The sequence below is a fragment of the Gasterosteus aculeatus genome, chromosome 8, assembly GCF_964276395.1.
Source record: "Gasterosteus aculeatus chromosome 8, fGasAcu3.hap1.1, whole genome shotgun sequence".
Lineage (NCBI taxonomy): Eukaryota > Metazoa > Chordata > Actinopteri > Perciformes > Gasterosteidae > Gasterosteus > Gasterosteus aculeatus.
Genome location: NC_135695.1, coordinates 5,009,057 through 5,030,869, shown reverse-complemented (window position 1 = coordinate 5,030,869; position 21,813 = coordinate 5,009,057). Strand labels below are relative to the sequence as shown.

Sequence of the window (21,813 nt, the reverse complement as noted above, 5' to 3'; positions counted from 1 at the left end):
TTTAGGCGGATGATAACGGGCGTGTGTTTGAAGCTGTGCGACATGCCCTAACGCCTCTTGTGTTTTTGCTGCCGTCTCCAAACTGTCACTTTGAGCTGTTAAGCAGAATAGATGAAAAACGCCAGAAATAGTCATGGTGCAGTTTAAATATAGAACGCTGAGTGGCATTGCAGTTAACGTTGGTTATTCTGGGTCTCCTCTGTAGAACAAACACGATTCTTTTTAGATTCATCCTTGAATTTATCTGGCAAAAGAATTGTTGATATAGAATTAGACAGGGTGTGTATTCGGTCTTAAATAAACAGGATTTTACTGATGCGCTGACACACAACGGCACACATATTTACTGCTGAGATCCTTCAGCCAGTGCTTGATGATTATGTCTACTTCAAACCATCAGAAACAAAATAAACCAAAGATTTTTTTGTTTGTTATTGCTTGATTTTTAATGCTGATTCAAACATAGTTTCATTTGAGCTGGTATCAGAAGTTAGGAATGACGATGCAGGAGAGGCTAACGACATCCGCGCCTGTTAGGGGCAAACTCTTTGTTCGCCTTCACAGGCAGTCGGAAATGTTGTTGCAGGCACGGATTCTTCAGTTCGATATTCTTATGACCGTTTTTTAGCAGAAGATAATATGAATATTGTATAGATTCGAGTATAGAAGTTATCTTACCTTTCATAAGCAGTATCATTAGCCTATTTTGTTTGCTTGCTTTGTTTCATTTAAAATAAATGAATAAGACAGAAATTTGAGCTTGTGTGACACCGTTTTTATTAAATGATTCGGCTAATTCAGTCTACTAATTGACTATGTACATTGTATGACCTTAACCTACACAACAAAAGAATAGCATTTAAAAAACGTAACAAGCTGAATCCAATTTGAACTGCGCAAATAGGCCAAGTAATCGATTCAGACCCACGTTACGGCCGTGAGGCCTTCTTCGACGAGATAGGTCGGATAAATCACATAACTTTCTCATTTGTCATCAGAGGCGTTGATTTTTAAATATTGTTGGAATTTCGAGGTTAGTAGCAGCACGTGAACACATCATTTGAGGCCACATGGGCACGGCACCGCCCTCGTTTACACTGCGCATGCGCAGTAGGTTCCGTGTATGACGACTTGTCCGCCCATCCTGCCCCAGCGGGTGGCGAAAAGCGTGTAGCGGGGATGTCAACAACATCGGTCAGTCGGTCGGCTCGTTAAAGAAGATACTCGAGTTCATTATGAAGCCATACTTCATTTATACGGGTCTGATTTTTAGCACCTGGTATTCCGCTTAGGGCTCAAGAAAAAAAATATGTTATGGTTACTAGGGGTAACGTCAGCCGTGTTAGCTAGCGCTAGCATGCTAGCCACGATAGGATCATTTTAGTCATTTTACTCCGCTTTCACCACAACGTTTCGGGCAAAAAAAGCTAATAAAATAGATAACGTTATGTTTGAATGAATGTGCTTTATTGTGTAAAAAATTAACTAACGATAATATGGAAAAGAGGAAAGCTGGTAAGTCTTGGTGATGTTTTCAGTGATTTTCTCTTGGAAGATAAGGATGACCTGGTTTTCTAATATTCAGGCTATTTACGCTAACAATAACGCCACCGTTAAATCATTGTATTGAAGGCAAAGTTAGTCACGGTAGTAGTTGAGTCTGTGTCGGGTTTGCCGAGGTCAAACCTTCCCATTTGAAGTTCTTTTCTTGAAATGGGGAAAACAGCGCCCCTCTTGGTCGCTACACAGCTAAACGTTAGTCGGTGTGTGTGGTGAGAGATGGTGTTGCACCCCGACGCTCAGCCAATCGGGTGAAGTTGATTAAAACATGATAGTATAGCCTTGAATTTCCCCTGACCTGATTTGTTGTATTCCAGTAATATGTGTCAGTTTTTTCATCAGAATGTTGCCTGTGCCAGTCTATGAGATTGACTGGCTTGATTGGCCCAAGCCTTTTTAGACGTCATATCTGTCCGTCTCTGTCTTAGGGAACCCAATGAACCATGATCACCACGGAGGCTGTAAGAGAGTTCCAGGCCAAAGCGCGCAAACACAAAGAGCAGCTGAGGAGATGTTTATCATCTGCCTTATCTGCAGACCTTTACAGGTAAGGTGTGTGACACCACGCGATGAGCTGCAAGAGCAAAGGTTAACACACTGGTCAAAAATGTAAATATATATATATATATATTATATATATATATATATATATATATATTTCTTTTTTATTTCTTTTTTAAAGACCTGTGTCTTAACGTTTCCCTTTGTAGTCAAATCAATGCAGGGCTGTAAAAAGGAAAAACTCTGATCTGAAGCCTGTGGATGGCCCTCTGTCCTCTATACAGTAGGACTGAACTGCACCTGCTGGTTCATCCAGTTTGATCAGAACCATTGGTGTTGAATTAAAGGTTTGACCCAAAATTTCTTTACAAAGTTAGAAAAATAACCCAGATTATTTCATTGGGTGGATCTCCTGACATCTATTTTTGGGTTGCATTATTGCTTTTTTTTTCATCAACTTAGAATGAGCCCATCATATCTCCGTAGGGAGGAGTCCTCTTCACGGGGTTGGGTAGCACTGCTGTCAATCCTCTCTATTTTATTCAGCCAATTACAGACAGGCCATGCATTGGTTCTAGAGCACACATGTCAAACTCGCAGCTCCACACATGCACGGCCACTTCTGACAGAGGAGAGTTGTGTCTTCTTTTATATCGATTGGTTCATCACGGAACCCCCCCCCCTAAGCCTTTGGCTTCCTTTAAGTTACTAGAGGGCCACCGTAGTTCTTCTACAAAAAAAGTAAGTAAAAACATTTAAACACTATACAATTTGAATATATATATGACAAAGGTAATGTTCTTTCAATCATGCATTCACAAACTGGGTTCTCCCAGAAGAACACTAATTAGTTCACAAAGCGAGATGCAATAATCAGGGAAAATACAGGTCTTTGTCTCAATTTAGGAAATGTAATATACCTTAATTAGATGTTAGTATTACTATAGATAAGACATCAGTAAAGGAAACTTGAGCAGCATCACAATAAAGCCTGTAAAATGAAGATCTCGAGAAAAAAAGCCCACGTGGACCTTTGCGGTGGTTCTTTGGGCTTCAGGAAAAATGGATGTGATTCCGCATCAATTGTGCCACTTTTCATTAGAGTATAACAGTAATGGACACAGCCCTGGCAATTGAATCCCGTTCCGCCCTTTTGGCCTTGAGCCAACTAGTTTCTGGGTCACCCAGATCAGTCGTGGAGGCGGGACGAGAGATACTGATGGGGAAGAAGGAACGGACCTCCTCAGCAAAAATAGACCCTGTGGATTTTAGCGTTTAGCTTAGCAGCTGTTTGTTTTTCTATTGTCTATTTTCTATGTTGTCTCTTACGCGTAAACCTTTTTTTCCCCCAGTCAACGGTAATGATGTTTTTCCCCTTTTCGGGAATAAAGTCTTTCCATGCGTCGGCCCAGGTTACTGCAGGAGGAGCTGGAGGCCGATGTGTCTCTGTGTGCTGCGTCCGGCTCGCTCCGAGCCCACAGAGCCGTGCTGCTGGCCAGAGCTCCTCACATCCTTCAGGGACGGACGCTCAAAGACCCCGCCGTTGTCCATCTGTCCGGCTATGAGCTGTCCGGGTTGAAAGACTTCCTCAGGTAGGCGGCGGGCGGGTCAAATGTGGATTACCCATTTCCTTTTTCTCTTTTTAGATTTATTTTTGCCCGCGTAGACGAAACGCTTTAATAACCTTTCTTAATGCCACTCAGTAGTTTCACGTGAAGCAATAACTTCACATCTGCCGTGTAGCAGGTGATTTCAGAGACAAGGTTTGTCCCTCTCTTGTGGTGTTGCAGTTACCCAGACTCCCTGACAGAGGGCGCCATGCGTCTTTAGTCTGCAGGATCTGCTGCGGTCTGCATGTTGTTTTAAGGGCCTTCGCTAATGCTGCTGCAGCTATTTAATATTGCATCTGGTTTTCACGTCAATGTCGGGATCCTGAAGTGTGTCAGTGTTTATGATCTTCTGTGGATTTTCAGCGTAGCCGTTTTTCGTCACGGCCTTTGATCCACTGTCTCAGTTTAAAGTGAGGACAAGATAAAAGAGTCGTTATTGTTTGGTCAATCTATCATGGATGTAAAAGTCCAAAGTGTTTTTAGAGCTCTTTTAACACCTCCCCATTGTAACATTGCCCAGTTCAGGCATCCATGATAGACGGATTGTTTTGCATGCACAGGTCATTGTTTTGGTTTGAATTGTTATACAATCCCCCAAATTTTCAAAACTACTCTCACCAAAAAAAGGATTTCTAAATTATTTGTTCTCTTCTGTGTTTTATATAAATTTAATATCCTTGTGTCTTGGACAATTAATCGGAGAGAACACGCAATCTGAAAGCACTTGAAAATGTTCTGACTTGTTATTGACAGAATGGTTGATGAATTATTCCAATAAAACCGAATCCACAGGACTGATGGATCTCGCTGCATTAGCAGAGTAACATTTGTAATGTAATTCATTGGTCAAAGACCCTTTGACAGACATGACCCGGGAAGGTTATCTTTTCATTTGCATTGCCAGAATTTTATGGCAGAACAAGCAGAGAGGCTACGGCGCTCACGGCAAATGTAAGTCACTTTAGAAGGTTGACGAGAAAGAGGAGACAACTTTAGGAAAATCCTGCGCACTTCCCCGCTCGTTTCTGTGTGACCGAAGTCACATTGCATCAAATGAGACTGTAATTTAGATAAATGCCTACCTCTAATTAACCCCACCTCCACCCGCCGCAGGCGACTGTACACCTCGGACCAGAGCACGCGGTCGTGTGAGATAATCCCAGACACGAAGGGCTCAGTACCCCCCGTGTCTTCGCCTGTTCCCGACCCGGCGGACCTTCACACTTCCTCTGACTCAGGTGAACAGATGAACAACGCTATCTTATTCTGGGTTATGTGGCTGCTCGCCTGCGTTCAATCCCCCCTCTCTTCACATCGCATCATCCCAGCCGTAATCCATTTATCTCAGTCGGATCCCAGCTGCTGCTTCAGCTAGTTGCAGCATGGCCACACTATGGATTCTTTATTTTAAGTTTTAGCTGACGGTGAGCAATATTTCTGAGGTTTCATCAGAGCTGTGCTGCTTATGTCACGTGTCTCACACTCTCTCTTCTTTCCTCTCGTCCCCCCCTCATGATCCACCCTGACGTCCCTCCAGAGGCTGCTCTTGAGCCGGCCTCGGGCCTCGGAGCTGACTTGCTGGATCTGTACCAGAGGGGGGAGCAGTGTGACATCACCATCCAAGTAGCGGAGCAGGTCTTCTCCTGCCACAGGTAGAGCTTTTTCCTGCCGGCCTCTCATTGTATCTGGAAGCAGAAAGCACACCGTGTGCGTTATTCTCGTTATCCTACGAATGCCATCATGGAGGGAGCGTCTCCGAGGTTGCACATCTGTCATTGAGTGATGCAGAGGTAGCAGTAGCAGGCGGTAACCATAGAGACAGGTTTCTCCCAGCTCTTGCTCAGGGGAGTAGCCAGCCAGCGAGAGCTCGTCTTTTGTTGCTCCGCAGCTCCGGCCTTTTGAACGAGAAGGTGTGAGGTGCTGCACACGAGGACTGAATCGGGGGGGGTTAGTCCAGGCTGATCGCACAATAACGTGACATAACATGGCACAGGATCATAGGACCCAGCGGCATAAAATAGAGAGCTTTCAAACAGTCAGGTTCACATTAAAAGGCCTTTTGAATGAGGGGTTTAAGGCCCGACAATGTGAGAAAGTGTGAGTAAACTTCCCTTTCATGGAAGGGATGTTGTATCATGGATTAATCCATAGTCAGTGTGTTACCAGTGTGGAGCAGAAGACTGATCCATGTGCTGGTTGACACAACGATTTGACGCGTGCATGTAGACAAAGTCACCGTAATCCAGGACAGATTAAAAACTGTGGCTTGGGTTAATAAGGAAAATAAAAACCTAATCTAGGGGACCTCTCGCGAATGTACTTTGATTCATTCATATTATTAAGAAAGAATTTATTATTATAATTAGTTACACATTATAAAAAGTGGAGCTTGGTCGTGAGGTGAATAATGTATTATACTTTTTATGGGGTTATAATGTTGATGTGTCATTTAATGGATATTTGGGAATTGAAAATGATTTTGAATGTTTCTCATAGCACTGATATTAGTGCCCAAATTAAAATACCAAGTTATTAGTCTGAATTTAAGATCAGAGGGGAACAGGCATTTCTAGCAGAATTAGGGAAATAGTGCGCATGCAATCGATCAGCTGCAGATGAGTCCACATTTGTCACATTTATGTCTGTCTAATACGGCTCATTGCGTGTTTAATAGTCCTCGATGCTCCAGAGGAATGAAACGCGTCACGCTTCGAGGAGCACGTGCTGATTGTTACAGCGATACATTTTGACTCGTTGCTTTTAGCGATTTAGAACATCACCAGTTTTATTCTTAAGCTAATTGAGTAGTATGTTTCCATATCCGAGGGTACAATCTTCAGAGGAAGGGGATTGAAAAAAACACCGTCTCAGGAGACCACAGAACACACACAATATTTTTGTCTGTTCAAAGCCACTCAAGTGCACACGGGCCCGCCAGATGACACGTGAAATATTAAAACAGTGGGTGGATCTGACATGCAACTGCCTGCTTTTGGGGTTTGTAGGGCAGTGCTGTGTGCGCGGTCCCAGTACTTCCGAGCCATGCTGAGCGGAAGTTGGATGGAGAGCTCCAGACAGTGCATCACCCTGCAAGGGTAAGACTGGCGCGTGGGGTTAGTAGTGCATCGGGTCACACGGGTCGATCGCAACACCTCCACTCCTGGTCCAGCACCGCTACATCTCATTCTTACAACGACACGGCTGAATTACTGCATGTGCCGCATTAATTATTCAGGCCTCGCAGCCGAGATGGCTGCGTACAGTATGGGGGGGTTGGGGGTCGAGAGGAGGGGGGTCTCTCACAAAGCCATGTTTGAACTCCACATACTCGCAGCCATCCACTACCGGTGGAATTGCAAATGGCTCGCTCAGATTTTCCACCATGCAAGGTTGCACATAAACATCTTCTCTTCCAACGCCTGCTGAATAGCCCCCCGCCTTCCCGCCAGTCTTGTAGTCTACGTTCCAAGCGGGGGAAAGCAAATGAGACTCACTATTTTCCTCCGGGGAGAGACGTGTGGCCGCCTCAGCCTTTCTGATCTGAGGGTAACAGGAGTAGACTTAGCTGTCAGAGTAAGGCGCTGCTGCGTTTATGGAGGGAGGGAGGATGGGGGAGGGGGCCTCTCCAGTACAGACAGAGTAAAACACGGTGTTCCTGGACACAGCAAGATGATATTAGGTTGGGCTTGGGGACAATTCTGTGTGTTAACATGAGTTATTATTTTGTTAACCGTTCCAGGTTGGGGCCAGATGAGATGGAGGTCCTGCTCCAGTTCATGTATGGGGCCATTGTGGACCTGCCACCCGGAGCCAGTGCCAGGTACTATATGTGAGCCGACTGTCAGAAATGAGCATGCAGGGCCCTAAGAATGGTGGAGGAAACACTGATGGGGTGTCTTCTGTCCCATAGTCAGGTGGTGTTGGCAGCAGACATGTTGGGTTTAGAGGGACTGAAGGACGTGGTGGAGATGGTTCTGACCCGAGACTACTGCCGCTTCTTCCCCAAGGTCAGCATACGTCATGAAAACTAGTCCATTGGAGGAGTAGAAAAAATCTATATGTAGATAGCTGCGATACGTGTGAGGTGAGTTCACATGTGCAGAATATCTGATTCTTCAAATATTCCGAATATTGATATTTTCAATATGAACCTGAATTCCAACGTTACGTTGCAACTTCATCTTTGTAAAATCAAAATAAGGCTTTTCTTCAAATCCTTTTATGTGTGCCGTCCTAAACGCAAGCATGGATAAAATCAATGCATATGCCAACACAGCATGTGGCCAGATGAAAAAATCCAACGCCTCCGTAAACAACCCACGTGCACATGGGTTTGTGAAGCGAGACCAGGTTCATCCCACACCGCGTCACATTTGGACCACTACTGACCTCTTTAATGGGTCCAGTTTGTCTTTGTTTGTCAAGGTCGTTAAAAATTCAGTTACATTCATTTAATCACTGCGGGCCACGGAATTAGTTTTGGTGCACCACAATAATCTGTGGCCTTGAGTTACATCGCGTACACGTTATTCACAGATATGAAACCTACACGAGCGCGCACGGCTGCTGAGGTACGACAGCCGGTAATGAGGAGATAAAAGCTGTCAATAGAGAGTGATGTGATCCATTTATCATGCAATCTGAATGCAGAGAGTCATCGACGCACCTCATCAAATGTTATCGAGTCTAAATGACGATTTGAGATTTCCTACTTAGAATATTCTCTGTAATCCTCATATGTCAGTGATCCCTTTGTGGTCCAGAACAACAGTGACACGGCAGCACGAGGAGCGTCACAGCTGAGCACAAATCCCGTTTGCATTCCTTTGGCTTACGACTTGTTTGATTTGATATGCCGTGTGCATGCCCAGTGCCAACAGTGATGCTGTTTTCCCTTTTTGTCAGCCGATTGACGGGGTTCAGAAAACGGTTCTGGAGTGTCTGTCCCTCACGCACGCCTTAGGCCTTCAAAACCTCCACGTGCTGTGTAAGAGGTGAGTGCGTGCTGCTGCTTTTCTCTAAATGTCCTACAGAAGGAAATTGCTGAGCGTAAACATTTGCAAAAGTCACTCTGTTTTAATTAATCCTCAAACAATTTAGATTTGACCTTATGAGTTGCTTGTATAATTTGAAAAGGGCAACACATTAACCCGCCTCCATTCTCGCCACTGCACATTACATCAGCATCTTGTTGCTAGGTAACAAGGCAAGTGGGTTCATACTTCTGTTTTATTAAGTTGCTTAGGGTTACTTTCGTAATAAAATTGGCCTTAATGTGTCTTTGACTGCACTGCTCTGACTAGTAAAAATGTAATACATATATTTGTGATTATTGAAATGAATTACTCTGCATAAATACACACCTTCTTGTGGGTCTTGATGGATTAGTGTTGTTTTAACTTGAATAAGCTGTAGTTGAGTGCGGTGAATCCGTGTTAATTCCACATGTAAAGATGGACACGAGTGTATCGCCCTGTTCCTGCATGAGTGGAGACCTCTGCGCTGGCACGCCTTTAATCTCGGTACGCTTCAAAGCTTTTGTCCCTTCAGTCTCAATCAAATGCGCACAAACTGGGAACATTTCACTTCTCCTGCAGCAGAAGCTTCCTCAAGCACACTGCTCCTGATTCGGGTTGTGCTGTGGGGGAATAGGGGGGGTGGGGGTTCTGCCGAGTCTCGATGAGTCATGCGAGTGTGACGGTGAGTCGGAACTGCGCCGCTCCGTGCGGCAGCGCGTCGCTGACCTCGCCGCCCTCCCTCGCTCCGTTCGCCCCTCGAGAGGAGCTCTGCCGACCGCCGCCTCGAGCCTCGGGGGCCGGAGACGCCTTCGCTTTCACACCGCAGGGACGTGGCAGAGGGCCCGCGTGCGTTTGTTTGACTGATTGAGGGGGAAGTGGGTAGAGTCGGCCACAAACCAGGCGCCCCTGTTGCAGATGCTCTCCCCAATGTGCACTTCCAGGTGGGTTGCCGATCATTTCGTGAAGACCTGGTGCGAGAGGAACTTCTCCCTCCTGTCCCCGGAGCTCCACTCATCCTGTCTGACGGCCGTAACTGAGACCATGGTGAGTTCCCAGAGTCGTCAGCTGCAGCATGTAATCATGTAATAGCGCAAATATCGTCAACCCATTTGCCAGTTTTTTTCCACAGGAAGGAAGGCACATAATCCAATCAAACATGACCTTTATTGAATTGTCCGTTATTAAAGACGGACTCATTTAGGATTATGATGTGGACGCACACAGGCGGGGAGTGATCCAGCCTTGTAATTGATAATTCAATCTCCCTTCTGTCTTTCGTCACTTCCAAAGAGTTTGACTGCGCTCTCTGAGCAAAGCGAAACAAACGTACTATTGTTTCACTTTCTTATAAAGATCTGTTCAGAGAAACATGAACCAATTCCTGGACTCCCTCCACCGATCAATATGCCCTGCGCAGAGATAAAAGGGTTGACTCCATTCTGTGTCTTCACCTCGCCAGAGTTTCTCTAGCTGATGGATGCTTCCTTTCAGACGGTGCACAACGCGGTCACCATGCTCTGCGGCACCAAGCAGCTGATCGGCAGCCTCCCAGAAGTCAAGTGGGCCCAGCAGGTGAGGAGTCTCGCCACGGAGCTGCAGGAGGAGAGCCTGCACGTCATTGTCCAACATCTCCCCACAGTCATCCGCACTCAGGCCTTCCTGGACCTCTGCAGGGTAAGGCGGCCTCCTTCACGCAGACGAGCGCGGGACGTACTCGCCGCGGGTCTCCACGTTTCCTTTTTCCGTCACCGTTGCCTTCCGTTGCAGAGGGAAGAGTCTACCCGCGAGCCGGCGTCGTTGAAAAAGCTGTGTTCGGCCGTCCGAGAAGGTGTGACCGTGGACAACTGCTGTGATCTCTTCGCCGCCGTGCACTGTCTGTGTGGAGATGACATGGGAGAGGAAGGGGGGCGGAAACAAGAGGAGGTGAAAATGAAGCACGTTCTCTGTACTGAACCAGTTGTCTTTTCCAAATCAGACATCGCACGCGCCGATAGGGTTTGCTCACGTCTAATTTGTTACTTCTGGTCCCATTTGATCCTGTTCACTAACATCAGGGACAACAAAGTCAATGTAACCTGAATTCTGACCAAACAGCTGCTCTAAAACTGCCTAAAAAAGTGACCTGCTTCGTAGCAAACGCTGTCAACAAATCAATATTTACTTTTGCCAGAGCTTTCAACTGCTGCCATTGATCTTCCTCCGAGTACGATGTTTGGACAAAGTAACTCGCAACCATCTGATTTGAATCCGAGATTACAGAGTTGGATCACCAGTGGTGGGATTTCCAGAGAGACTTCTAACCATTTAACTGAGAGGCCGTTGGTACCTAAAGCTAGTGACTGGACCTTGAGATACTTCTTTGAATTCCTCTGTAGCAGCCTTGGCCAAAGGCATGCGTGTATCATGTTTGTAAGCTAAGAAATTGTCTTTCCGAGTCAGTATAGCGTGCACTGAGGAATGTGTGTTTCTTCAGTTCAACGCCGTCGACCATAGATGACCATCTTGTAGAAGGAGGTGAATCCATTTGAACCCGGAACAGGTCTTTTTGTTTTTGTCTGCAGCAAGCAAACCAACCCACAGGTGCGAACGCGGCTTTGCCTTCAACTGGAGTTACTTGAAAATCCTTTTGAACAACCGTAATGTTTTTTTATCCTCATTGTCATTGTGTGCTTTAGTTCATTCTGGATGAAGCTTCGGAGGAGCAAAACTCAGACCAAGGAGCTCGGGATGCGTATGCAGGGTTGGTCTGAATGGGTCAGCATGCGTTTGCAAGGATGTGAGACGGGTCTTCGGTGTGTTAGGGTGAACACGGCTTTCTCTGAACGTCTGCCATATTCATTTATTCTCCATCATGAGCATATTCCCCGCCCTGTTGTGTGTAATTGAATGTACTGCGCCTGTCAAATAAGGAGCAGCACAAAGTGTTTTGTTGATCTCTTAAAGCTCGAGCTGTATTGTATCGGACGCATTTGCGTGTGGACGAGAGAAACCAAACGTGGAGACGTGCCGGAGAAACGACTGACTATGAAATGAAGGTGATATACATTAAAAAGTCTCAGACTTTAAGCTTTGTTCATTTTGGTGGGAGCCCAGAGCTTAAAATCGCCAAATTTATGGCGCGAGCAGGCAGGTCAATCCCGCGAGCTGCCTTCCAGGAGAAAGGGACCCGGCTGCTTGAGTTAAAGCACATGACCCCTGTAAGTACCGTACAGTATGGCACAATGGATTAGACCCAGAGAGACTGTGACGTGTGCCAGCAGCCGTCACTAATCTTCGTGTGTGTGTGTGTGTGTGTGTGTGTGTGTGTGTGTGTGTGTGTGTGTGTGTGTGTGTGTGTGTGTGTGTGTGTGTGTGTGTGTGTGTGTGTGTGTGTGTGTGTGTGTGTGTGTGTGTGTGTGTGTGTGTGTGTGGGGTCAGTGCAGCGGAGGAGGTGGACATAGCTCCTCCCCTGCCTTCCAGCCCTGTTTTTATAATCCGGCGTGGAAGCAGCAGAATGGGCATCGGCCACTGACATCACTGATTTTGCTCACGGGAGCTCAAGTGGATTCTGCAATGGAGACGGGGGGGGGGGGGGGGGGGGGCAGAGGAGGAGAGGGAGGGGTATTTGTTGCCATGGTGAAAGGTTCTCCAAGCAGCTGCTGATTCGCTTGTGCCTTAGCGCACCCCTTTCCATCCCCCCTCCCTCCCTCCCTCCCTCCCTCCCTCCCTCTCTCTCGCTCTTGCTCACTCACTCACTCTCTCCTCTGTGTAACCGCCAGCCGTTCAGGCAACAGATTTGTACGCTGCGCAGTCGGCTCTGGACCTTCCTGCTTCAGACCTTTTACGCGGTCCGCCACACGCAGGGATGGGAGACCCTGTCCTCCCAACACCGAGAGCGGATACTGGCAGGTAAGGGAGGGAATCTCCTTTTGTAGTCTCACACAGCTGGATGTGGATGCTGCGCTGTGTATTCATTTCCCCCTCCTCCCCAAACCCAACCTGGCGCTGAGGCTCTGCATCGTTGGAGATGCACCGAATTGATACTTAATTCCCTCTTTTTCTATTTAGCGGCCCGGCAGCTACAAACACATATACAGTTGTTGTTTTTTTGCTTCATGCGAGCCAGCTTTTCAACTGTCTTGTGCAGATGCGTGTCTATCGCGGTGAAGGCAGCAGACACGCCATGCTTGTTCTTAAGGCTGGGAGGGAAAGGGCTGGATCTCTGTGTTTGAGGCTTTGACCACGAATAGAAGCTTCCACAATTACAAATAATGTGCTGTTTTCTTTGCTGTAATGTGCTGAAATTCACTGCATGAATAATTTATTTGGCTGCTGGTATCACCGTGTCGCTATTACTGGTACATTTCTTGCCTGTGAAATCGTATCCCGCGTCCGACATGCAAACATGAGTCAAGTAGCACTTTTGATTATAAAATAAATCTGAAGCATCTGAAATCTAACTGTATTAAGTAAAGAAATGTCTGTGCTTTGTGTGGAGTAGTCCTTACTTGACTGATCGATTCATTGATTCATTGTTTTCTTCCCAAAGGGTAAACACAGGGTCGGTAAATGGGAATTTGTGAATGCATGGATCCTCTTGCTCACATGCAAAGCAGCATCTTGGAAATTCAATTGGTGCAGCCGTTTTTGTCTTTTTTGTTCTCGTATGTGAACAGTCCGTTTCGTAGACGACACTAACTGGCTGACGGATGATCTTTGGTCTTCCTTTTATCCTTTTCTCACAGAGGCCATTGATAAAGGAGACAATCGAAGACTTGGGAAAAAGCCTTTATTCACCAGCGCACAGGTAATATTACCATCCAGACGTGCATTCATATGGTTTATTTACGCTTTAGTTTTGATTCAGAAACCAGACAACGATCAAGTTTTATGCGACTTCATCCTTCATGCACTTGGGATGATGATCAGGGTCAGTGATGACAGCCTGCGGCCATCAGAGGCCACATGCCCCGCCCTAACAGCAGAGATACAGTGCAGAATTAGCAGCAGGGCCCCTCGGTACCGATGTACAGCATGTCAGACAGGAGAGGCTAAGAGGTCTCTGGTTAAGTGGTCCCACGCAGTCAAAACAAGAACTTAACCTTGGAACCCGAATCCCTGAAGTCATTGTTCCTCGGACACTTTATGAGTTCCCAGTTTGTTTAGATCGTTGACAGACAGAGGGATTATTTCTTCTAACCACTTTCTGCTTTAAAACTTTAAAGTAAGAAACCAATTGTTAAAAGCCAATTAAAAAAACATTTTCTTTAGCAGAAACAACAAGATGTCAGTAGTAGTTTGGTGTTACTCAGCATTTTTCTAGCACTGAAGTTTCCCACTTTCATACAACCATCTGCTTCTTTGCTGATTAACACACAGTTACGTGACCAATTTTGTAATTTCTTCTTTCCCGCTGCAGTCGAAGGCCGTAAAATGCCCTTCATCTGCACCTGAGAGTCCTCCTGTGCTCAGGACACAGAGGGCGTCCCAGAACACGCCTCCCGCCTCTCAAAGTGCTGCATCAGCCATGAAGTCTGATGGACTGGGCACAGCTACCAAACCGGGAGACGGTCACACGTCCAAGGCAAAGAGCGCCAAGAAGCCCGGAGACCGGAGTGCAGCGGCAAAGGTCAAGGCGCCGCCAGTCAGCACGCCGGTCGTCAACGGCACAGGAGCCGCTGGCGCCAGGCGGGATGTAGCCAGCGCCAACGGCCCCCGGAGCGCTCACGGCACGAAAGAGCACGAAAAGAAGCCGAACCCCGGCGCGAGGCCTAAAACATCCCCCCCGAGCTGCACATCTACAAGCCAGACCGGGGCAGCGAAGAGCACCGCGGGAAAGTCCGACAGCCCCGTTGGCGTCCGCCAAGCTCAGCCGAGTGCTTCCTCCACATCAGGCAGCGCCTCGCCAGAGAACGGTGCCAGCAGCCCTCGGAACGACGCCCACTCCGTCCCAGGTTCAGTGTCTTTATTGACCTCTTTACATTCCTCATCATTGTGACGGGCGCCAATTACAATGTAGGACATCGAGCTAAAGTGTCGACCATCGCAGTGTAAAACCGCGGCAAGGACCTGCGGACTAATAAGTGTGATGGATGCTGTGTGCTGGCCAAGAGGGCTGTGTGAGGGACAAGGGCGGTGCCACGTATGAATGTTGATATAGGAGGCGGCGAGGAGCAGCGACGAAACTGCACAGCAGCCGATCACACAGGCACGATGCTGTTAAGCAGGCGGGTTGCCTGCAGGCACAATAAGTGCACGCGTTGCTGTAACCGCACGTCACGCTACCTTACTAAATATCTCTGCTACCCTGAAGATTTCCTCTTCAGTGAACTGAGATGCAAACAAAGCGGCCTGGGACAAAGCTCTGTTAACTACTGTGCATGTGGTTTACGGTCTGTGTTTTTAGGTGCAAAGTCCAAACACCAGGCGAAGGCGGTGAACAAGTCCCCGCTGACCAAACCGCCTCATAAATCAGATACTGCAAAGACCGGCAGGTGAGGTTTATGGTGCTTATCGCTGTGCTGTCTCCCCCTGTCTTGTGTATTTAGGGAAAGGCTACGGGCATCATTAAAGGGCGATTAATGTTCCCCTTGGACCATCCGCTCGGGTGGATCCACCTGAGATTCCTTCCTACCGCTCAAGGCCTTTAAGAATACATGCAACTCAAATGAAGATTTGGGAGATTCAACAATCCAGCTAACTCTTGCGGTTCCTAATTAATGAAAGAGCGTTATATAAATGTAAATAAGCAATACTAATAAATGAGCTAGTCCTTATTTCTATATTATAAGTACAGATGGCATACTTGATAAATTGATCAATCAGAAGGACAAACATTTCAACAAGCCAAAAATATATCATGATAATCTCAATTTTTCTCATTTTCACCAAACATTTTTGACCAAAGTCGCCCTCTCTAAAATGACTGAAATCCATTCAACTGAGCATCTTCACTGTTGGCGTGCGGTCCCACTGCCGCTTGTTATTTGGTCTCAACCAGTCTGACGGCCGTTCATCGTGTCCAGGTGAATATTCCATTATGAGCTCAATGCCAATACGCCCAAGTCCTTTATCTGGAAGCATTCGTGGCCTAGGAAGAGAAACGAACCCACCTCGGTACATTCAGTCATGCACACGCAGGACAAGTAGGACGGCGGCATCGCCCGGTTGATGCTTTTAGGCCACGTGCGGCTGTTGGGGAGGTTAAAAGCATCTGTGTGGCGTTCTCTGACAAGCCTCTTATCTGTCCTTCAAAGAGTTTTATAAATACCCCTCTCACAATCTGCCTTATCCAAACTCCATCTGTCATGGGAGCACATTAATATTTTAACGGTCTCCCTGGAAAGCAATCGTGCCAGCTAGCCAACAAATAGCTGATAGCCAAATAAAACATCTTTGTGTTGCTGTCTTGTGCAAAGAAACAGATGGCGCAGGTACAAGTTCATCTGTGGAGAATACAGATTACATTTTGGGGGATTTATCTGCCAAAGTTTGCTTCTCTGGGAGAGTAGTTGACATTGAACACTCCTCCATCCTCTTTTTCAACTGACTCGTGACTGTCGTGACAATCTCAGGTAGATTCTAATCAAAGGTTATTGAGTAGACTCACAAAGATGCCACATAACGAGGAGCCATCAGCCTCGGGCAAACGGCAGATCTTTACAGAAGTGTTCTTGGTTCCTCCACAATGTGTTCATAACCGGAGCAGAACATCCTTGACATGCCGTGCATTGATAATCAGCTCATGTCTGAGAAGCTTGTCCTCGACAAAATGGGAGGAAAGGCTTTGCCGCCCCCCTCTGGTGTTGAATGTGAATGTGTGTTTTACCCTCCCTGCTACTCCTCTCATAGATATGATTTATTGACTATGTGAGCCAGAGGTATTCATTATGTGGGATCTTTTGGAAACGCGTGGGCCAACTCTTGTGTTTTGCTTGTGTGTTGATCGACCAATCACAGCCCAACCAATAAGTCCAGTTCCAGAGAAAGCGGCAGATTGAGGAGCGGTGCAGCAGAGAAGACGTCCACCGGAGTGACGTCAGCAAAGGCAGAGCCCAAAGGAAGAGGCACGCCGGACCACCATGGTGAGACGTTCACGAGCCGCCGGATTCAAATGTCTGACAGTATCCGGTAGCAACGCCTTAATGTCCTGTCCTGTCCATGTCTTTGGGTTAGTCTCTAAACATGGATCCTCCACCAAAAAGCCTGCCTCCCCCAGGAAAGAGGACGGCAAAGACGGTCTGAAATCCTCGGCACCAGACAAAGCAGCCAGTGAAGCACATAAAAAGAAGATCACGAAACCGTCTTCGGCGACTGGAGCCTCCGCTAAATCCAGTGCTAAGCCGCCAAAAGCCTCTCAAGCCCCCTCCAAGCAATCCTCAATTGTAGCTGCCAAGTGTGGACCGAGGCCGAAAAGTGCCGCCGATTTATCTTCAGAGAAAGCGCCTCCGAAATCTGCCTCCAAGAAATCTGGAACCAAAGCAAAAGAGGCAGTGAATGGTAGTAATTCAGACTGTAAAGCCGAGCCCGCACCGAGGGAGAGCAGCGGGGGGGTCGCAGGGCGTACAGGAAGTACGGAGGGAGCGCTCTCTGACCCGCCCGCAGCGCCCACTAACCCGCCGGCGGGCCGGGCCGGGGGGGATCCACTCCGCCTTAAACTAGACCCGAGCCCCGAGCGCAGTCTCCAAGAGACTGAAGTACCACCACTAAGCACCACGAGTGCTGCGGCGGCTCGCAAACCGCCCCATGGAAGATGTGCCAACGCGGACACTTGCAGGCCGACCGATGGGAGCAAAGCGAAGCACTGCCCCAGCGGCGGCGTCCCAGCTCACGTCGGCGGAGCGCGCTCCTCGGACCCCCCCCGCAGCGCGGGAAGCACCGGCGCTCCCTTGGAGGACGGCCACCACCAGGTCAGCCCGGAGTCCGAGACGGGCAGCACGCACACCACGTCCTCCGACGACATCAAGCCCCGCTCGGAGGACTACGACGCCGGGGGCTCGCAAGACGACGACTGCTCCAACGACAGGGGCGTGTCCAAGTGCGGCACCATGCGCTGCCACGACTTCCTGGGCCGCAGCAGCAGCGACACCAGCACCCCGGAGGAGCTGAAGACGTGCGAGGGCGGCGCCGGCCTGAGGGTGGAGGTGCGGCTGCGTGGGAGGGAAGCAGAAACCACCAGCGAGGAGGAGGCGGCGGCGAGGCAGCGGCCTCGTTCCTGGCTGCACAGGGACGAGGTTCCCGTGGAGGAGGAGCAGCACTCGGAGGTGGAGGTGACCGTGAGGAGCGTGCCCGACCCGCAGCTCTTCTCCTCTGAGGAGGAGGACGACGACGACGATGAAGACGAAGACGACGAGGGCACGGAAGACGAGCGCTCCGAGGTCGAGGTGATTCCGGGCCCGCTGCCGCCAACTGAGCCCTCGCCGGTCTTCCAGGGGATCGTCAACCTGGCGTTCGACGACGGCGTGGAGCAGGAGAACGACTACCAGTCCGCCTCCAACTTCCGCCGCTCGGTGCTGCTCTCCGTCGACGAGTGCGAGGAGCTGGCCTCGGAGGAGGCCGCCGTCCAGACGCCGCCCCGACGGCCCGACGGCGCCGCAACTCCTTGTGACGTTTTTGAGTCCGACCCCGCCCACTGCGGCGACCAACCGCACCACCGGCCGGGCCGCCTCCGAGGCGCAGACACGGAGCCCAAGGAACCGCGAGAAAAATCCTCCGTGTTCCTCACGGAGACCTGGGAGCCTGCGCAGGGCCGGGGGGGGGCGGAGGAGGAGGCCGGTGGACCAAAGTCCGGCGAGCCCCTCCCGGATGCCAAAGCCAGGGACCTCCCTCCCCAGGAGCGCCCGTGCCACCTGGACCTGCGGCACACCGAACAATACGACGGGGGGCCGCGCAGAAACCCCTCCAATACGTCAGAAAGCAGGAAAGGCGATTTCCATCTAGACTTAAATGAGCCTCAGCTGACAGGAGACCCTCCTGTACATGCTGCCCAATCTCCAGCAGGTAATGTATGATCTATGGACCCTTCCTAGGCCCCCCCCCATATTTTACCCCTAATCTCCATCAGTAAAGGTTTAGTTTATCCCTGCAAGATCCATGCTCCTCCGCTCTGATCCCCAGACAACCCCCCTACATCCAACGTATGCCCATCCCTCTTTGAGGAAAACAAAGGATACGGCGCAGAAAGCAGTTCACAAATACAAGTTCAAATACCAGCCATCATATTTTCACAGCTTCCTCTCATTTCAACCCATCGGTAAATTTGAATTTGCAACATCGATATCCTTTTATAGATGGAGATTGGTTTCATCGTAGCAAAGCAGCTAAAGCGCCCCAGCTCCCGTTAGACGGGGGCAACTCACTGTCCATTTCATTAGGACCGATCATAGAATTGTATTTGTCAAAAACAATCTGCCTTGCGACGAGGCTTGTGACTTAGTCATACCGATGCACTTTTCATGTACATAAAAATAAGATCTGTCATTATTTCGTTTATGCAGTGCAACAGTATCTGGCCTTTTATTATTTCTTTTTCTTTTTCTTCAAGCCATACATAATTCGACATAGTCGACGGTGCTTTAAATTTAACTGAAACATCGACGTATCATTGCCAAACCCGATGTGGTCTGTTGGTATAATCCCCATCACGCTGACCGCCGCTGTGTCGCAGCGACGTCGGAGAAGCTTGTGTTTCTCAAAACCCCGACAACACAAACTCCCTGAGGAGCGCGTTGCTGTTCGTTCCGCCTCCTCGTCGAAGGTGACCGCGTGTGTGTCTTTCCATGTGTTCCAGCCGTTTTGAGAAACACAAGCCCGGCTCCTCGGTGACGGCCTTTGGGTTCGCGGTCATGACACCAAGAAGAGGAATATGCAAACGGCGTGATGATATCTGCTTTAATCTGCTATTTGCAGCACCTCTTCAAAATGTGTGTTCAGGTAAACGACGCGCGTCCCTGAAATTCTTTTTGAGTGAACACCCGACTTTGAGGTCAAATCCAAAGAGGCGGTTGTAAATAAACAAAACCACTGCCACTGCTTCTCAGGAAAGGTTTTCCTTGCATCTCCTTGCTGTTCGTGTTTTGTTTATTTCTTTGCGAGAATGTACCTGTTCCTGAGATTTCATTTTGTTTGTACATTTTATTTTGCGCTGCTCTGCAAACATTGCATGCAATTACATTATTTTGACATTTCCCTCAACCGTCAGTCATTTTTGTGTGTGTTTTATTTTTTTATCCATTGCCCATTACCTTTTTGTCACTCCCAGTAGACGCATATGTGTTACTTTTGAAGAATACTGTGTTTGGTTGTCTCTAAGCTTCTGTTCAGTAGGTTTGTCTAGTGTCAGTAGTCTCCTCTGTAAAGTATGTGATGTGTTTCTAGAGCGGCTGCCATGTTTCTCTTTCTTCACTAGCGCGTTCAGAATATGAAATCGTGCTGCAGCGCCACTGAGGCTCCATGCCGTTTTGTTTTCAATACCAAACAGCAGACATGTCGTCATTTTGCCTTTTTGCAAAATAAGAATAGAAAACACAGAATGTCAGGAGGAGCTTGGTGGTGTGTCATCTTCTGTGAAGCGATGCTTGCATATTGTGTCAGTATTTAAGCCCGTTCAAAGACCTGCACGTATAATCTGCCATAAAAAAAAAGCACAACACTGTTGCTGACGCCCACACGCAGTGTCAGCTTCCCTGCTGCTGTCCCTGCATGCACGGCTCACTCTGCTCTAACGGGTGGACAAAGAGATGCATCAAGGCCAGCGATCCTCCCTGCGTTACCTTTAAAGCAGCTGTGTTCCGTTGACCTCCACACTTGGAGTTGGAGAATGTCAAACGGATGGATTTAAAGCTCTGTGCTGGTTTATCCATTTAACTAACACCTCTCCTCTACTGTCCTTCCCTGCGGATGGTCTTTCGAGGGACACAGTTGCATTAAGAGTAAACGTGCAGTCCTGAGTGTTTTACTGTAGACGGCAGTCGACTAGTCGCTGAAATGTGTAAAAAGAACTGTGGTGGAGTCGAGCAGTTTGTCATTTTGCAGTATTGTCAATTGTTTTTAGGGGACAATGGTTGTGACAGAATGGATCAAACCTGCAAACATGAGCGCCGGCCGTCCAAAGCCCTCTCTCCCATTTACGAGACGGACGTGGGGGAGGCGTTTGAGCGCTGCTCGGACAGGGACAGGAATGTTAGCGCGAAGGCCGAGGAGGACAAGGACGAGGGCAAAGCCAATGAGTTTGCCGAGGGGGACTGGAGCCTGCTCAGGCAGCTCCTCTCGGACCACGAGTCCACCCTGGGCGTCATTAACCCCGTGCCCGAGGAGCTCAACCTGGCCCAGTACCTCATCAAGCAGACGCTGTCCCTGTCGCGGGACTGCCTGGACTCGCAGGGCTTCCTGTCCCCGGAGAAGGAGACGTTCAAGCGCTGGGCCGAGCTCATCTCGCCCATGGAGGACTCGTCCACCAGCATCACGGTGACCAGCTTCTCCCCAGAGGACGCGGCGTCTCCACAGGGGGAGTGGACCATCGTGGAGCTGGAGACGCACCACTGAGCGGCTGCCGGACAGTTCGCACCTCCCCCGTGACCTCTGAGCGCCTTTTACGTCAACGTTGTCTTAATTCATCATCATTGGTTATCACGCCTTTTTTCTGGACTCTGCAGAACACAGCTTACATTTCCCATGATGCCCTCCCTGTAGTTTCTTTTTTTTTTTTTTTTACAAATGGGCTGTTATGCATGCTGATATTTTTTGTTTGTCTGTTTAATTGAATATACGAAAGAAGCAACACCTCTTTCTCTTGGCAGTCTTCTGATAATATGGTTGACTGAATTTCTTAAAGAAAAAATAGTATTGGCCTACTGGCTTGCATTTAGTGTCATTGAAAATAAAGATCTGTGTTTATTGAAAAAAAAGAAAGTGTCACTTACTGTCTCGAATGTGAAACAATCAATCAAACTTTCAGACTCGGGGTCCAGATGAGAAAAGACAAACAGAAAAAGAAATAAAATGACTATATACAGCTGGGACTGGTAGCGTGTAGAAGCGAACCAACATTATTTCATCTCAATTTATACTTAAGATTCCTTAGGAGGGTTTGGAAAGAGTCCTGCAGCCACACACATTTACTGGGACTTCTCCCTCTGGGTCTTTAA

General features: G+C 48.3%; 1 protein-coding gene across 6 annotated transcripts; it reads left to right on the top strand.

Annotated features, from left to right (window-relative positions):
- Nucleotides 1–1,029: 1,029 nt before the first annotated feature.
- Nucleotides 1,030–21,577, top strand: btbd8 (BTB domain containing 8). 6 transcript variants are annotated; one of them, XR_013468518.1, is made up of 20 exons: nucleotides 1,095–1,194; nucleotides 1,989–2,107; nucleotides 3,474–3,653; nucleotides 4,785–4,909; nucleotides 5,209–5,323; nucleotides 6,677–6,766; nucleotides 7,411–7,491; nucleotides 7,582–7,678; nucleotides 8,577–8,665; nucleotides 9,631–9,733; nucleotides 10,181–10,363; nucleotides 10,457–10,612; nucleotides 12,448–12,577; nucleotides 13,414–13,475; nucleotides 14,088–14,622; nucleotides 15,075–15,162; nucleotides 16,628–16,752; nucleotides 16,844–18,667; nucleotides 19,458–19,600; nucleotides 20,721–21,577. XR_013468518.1 is itself a non-coding variant. In XM_040183883.2 (19 exons), the coding sequence occupies exons 2-19, from the start codon at nucleotides 2,004–2,006 to the stop codon at nucleotides 21,209–21,211; spliced, it is 4,578 nt and encodes a 1,525-aa protein (XP_040039817.2). In that variant the 5' UTR covers nucleotides 1,030–1,515; nucleotides 1,989–2,003; the 3' UTR covers nucleotides 21,212–21,577. The 6 variants fall into 6 exon arrangements, 5 of the variants coding, with proteins under 5 accessions (XP_040039817.2, XP_040039816.2, XP_040039818.2 ...); XM_040183883.2 differs by lacking the exon at nucleotides 19,458–19,600 and having other exon boundaries at nucleotides 1,030–1,515; XM_040183882.2 differs by lacking the exon at nucleotides 19,458–19,600.
- The last annotated feature ends 236 nt before the right edge of the window (nucleotides 21,578–21,813 follow it).

Excerpts from the sequence above, each read along its gene's own strand:
- btbd8 (XM_040183883.2), top strand. The coding sequence starts at position 2,004 with ATGATCACCACGGAGGCTGTAAGAGAGTTCCAGGCCAAAGCGCGCAAA. Across the intron at positions 13,476-14,087 it reads CTTTATTCACCAGCGCACAG|TCGAAGGCCGTAAAATGCCC; the intron begins GTAATATTACCA and ends TTCCCGCTGCAG. Across the intron at positions 14,623-15,074 it reads CGACGCCCACTCCGTCCCAG|GTGCAAAGTCCAAACACCAG; the intron begins GTTCAGTGTCTT and ends CTGTGTTTTTAG.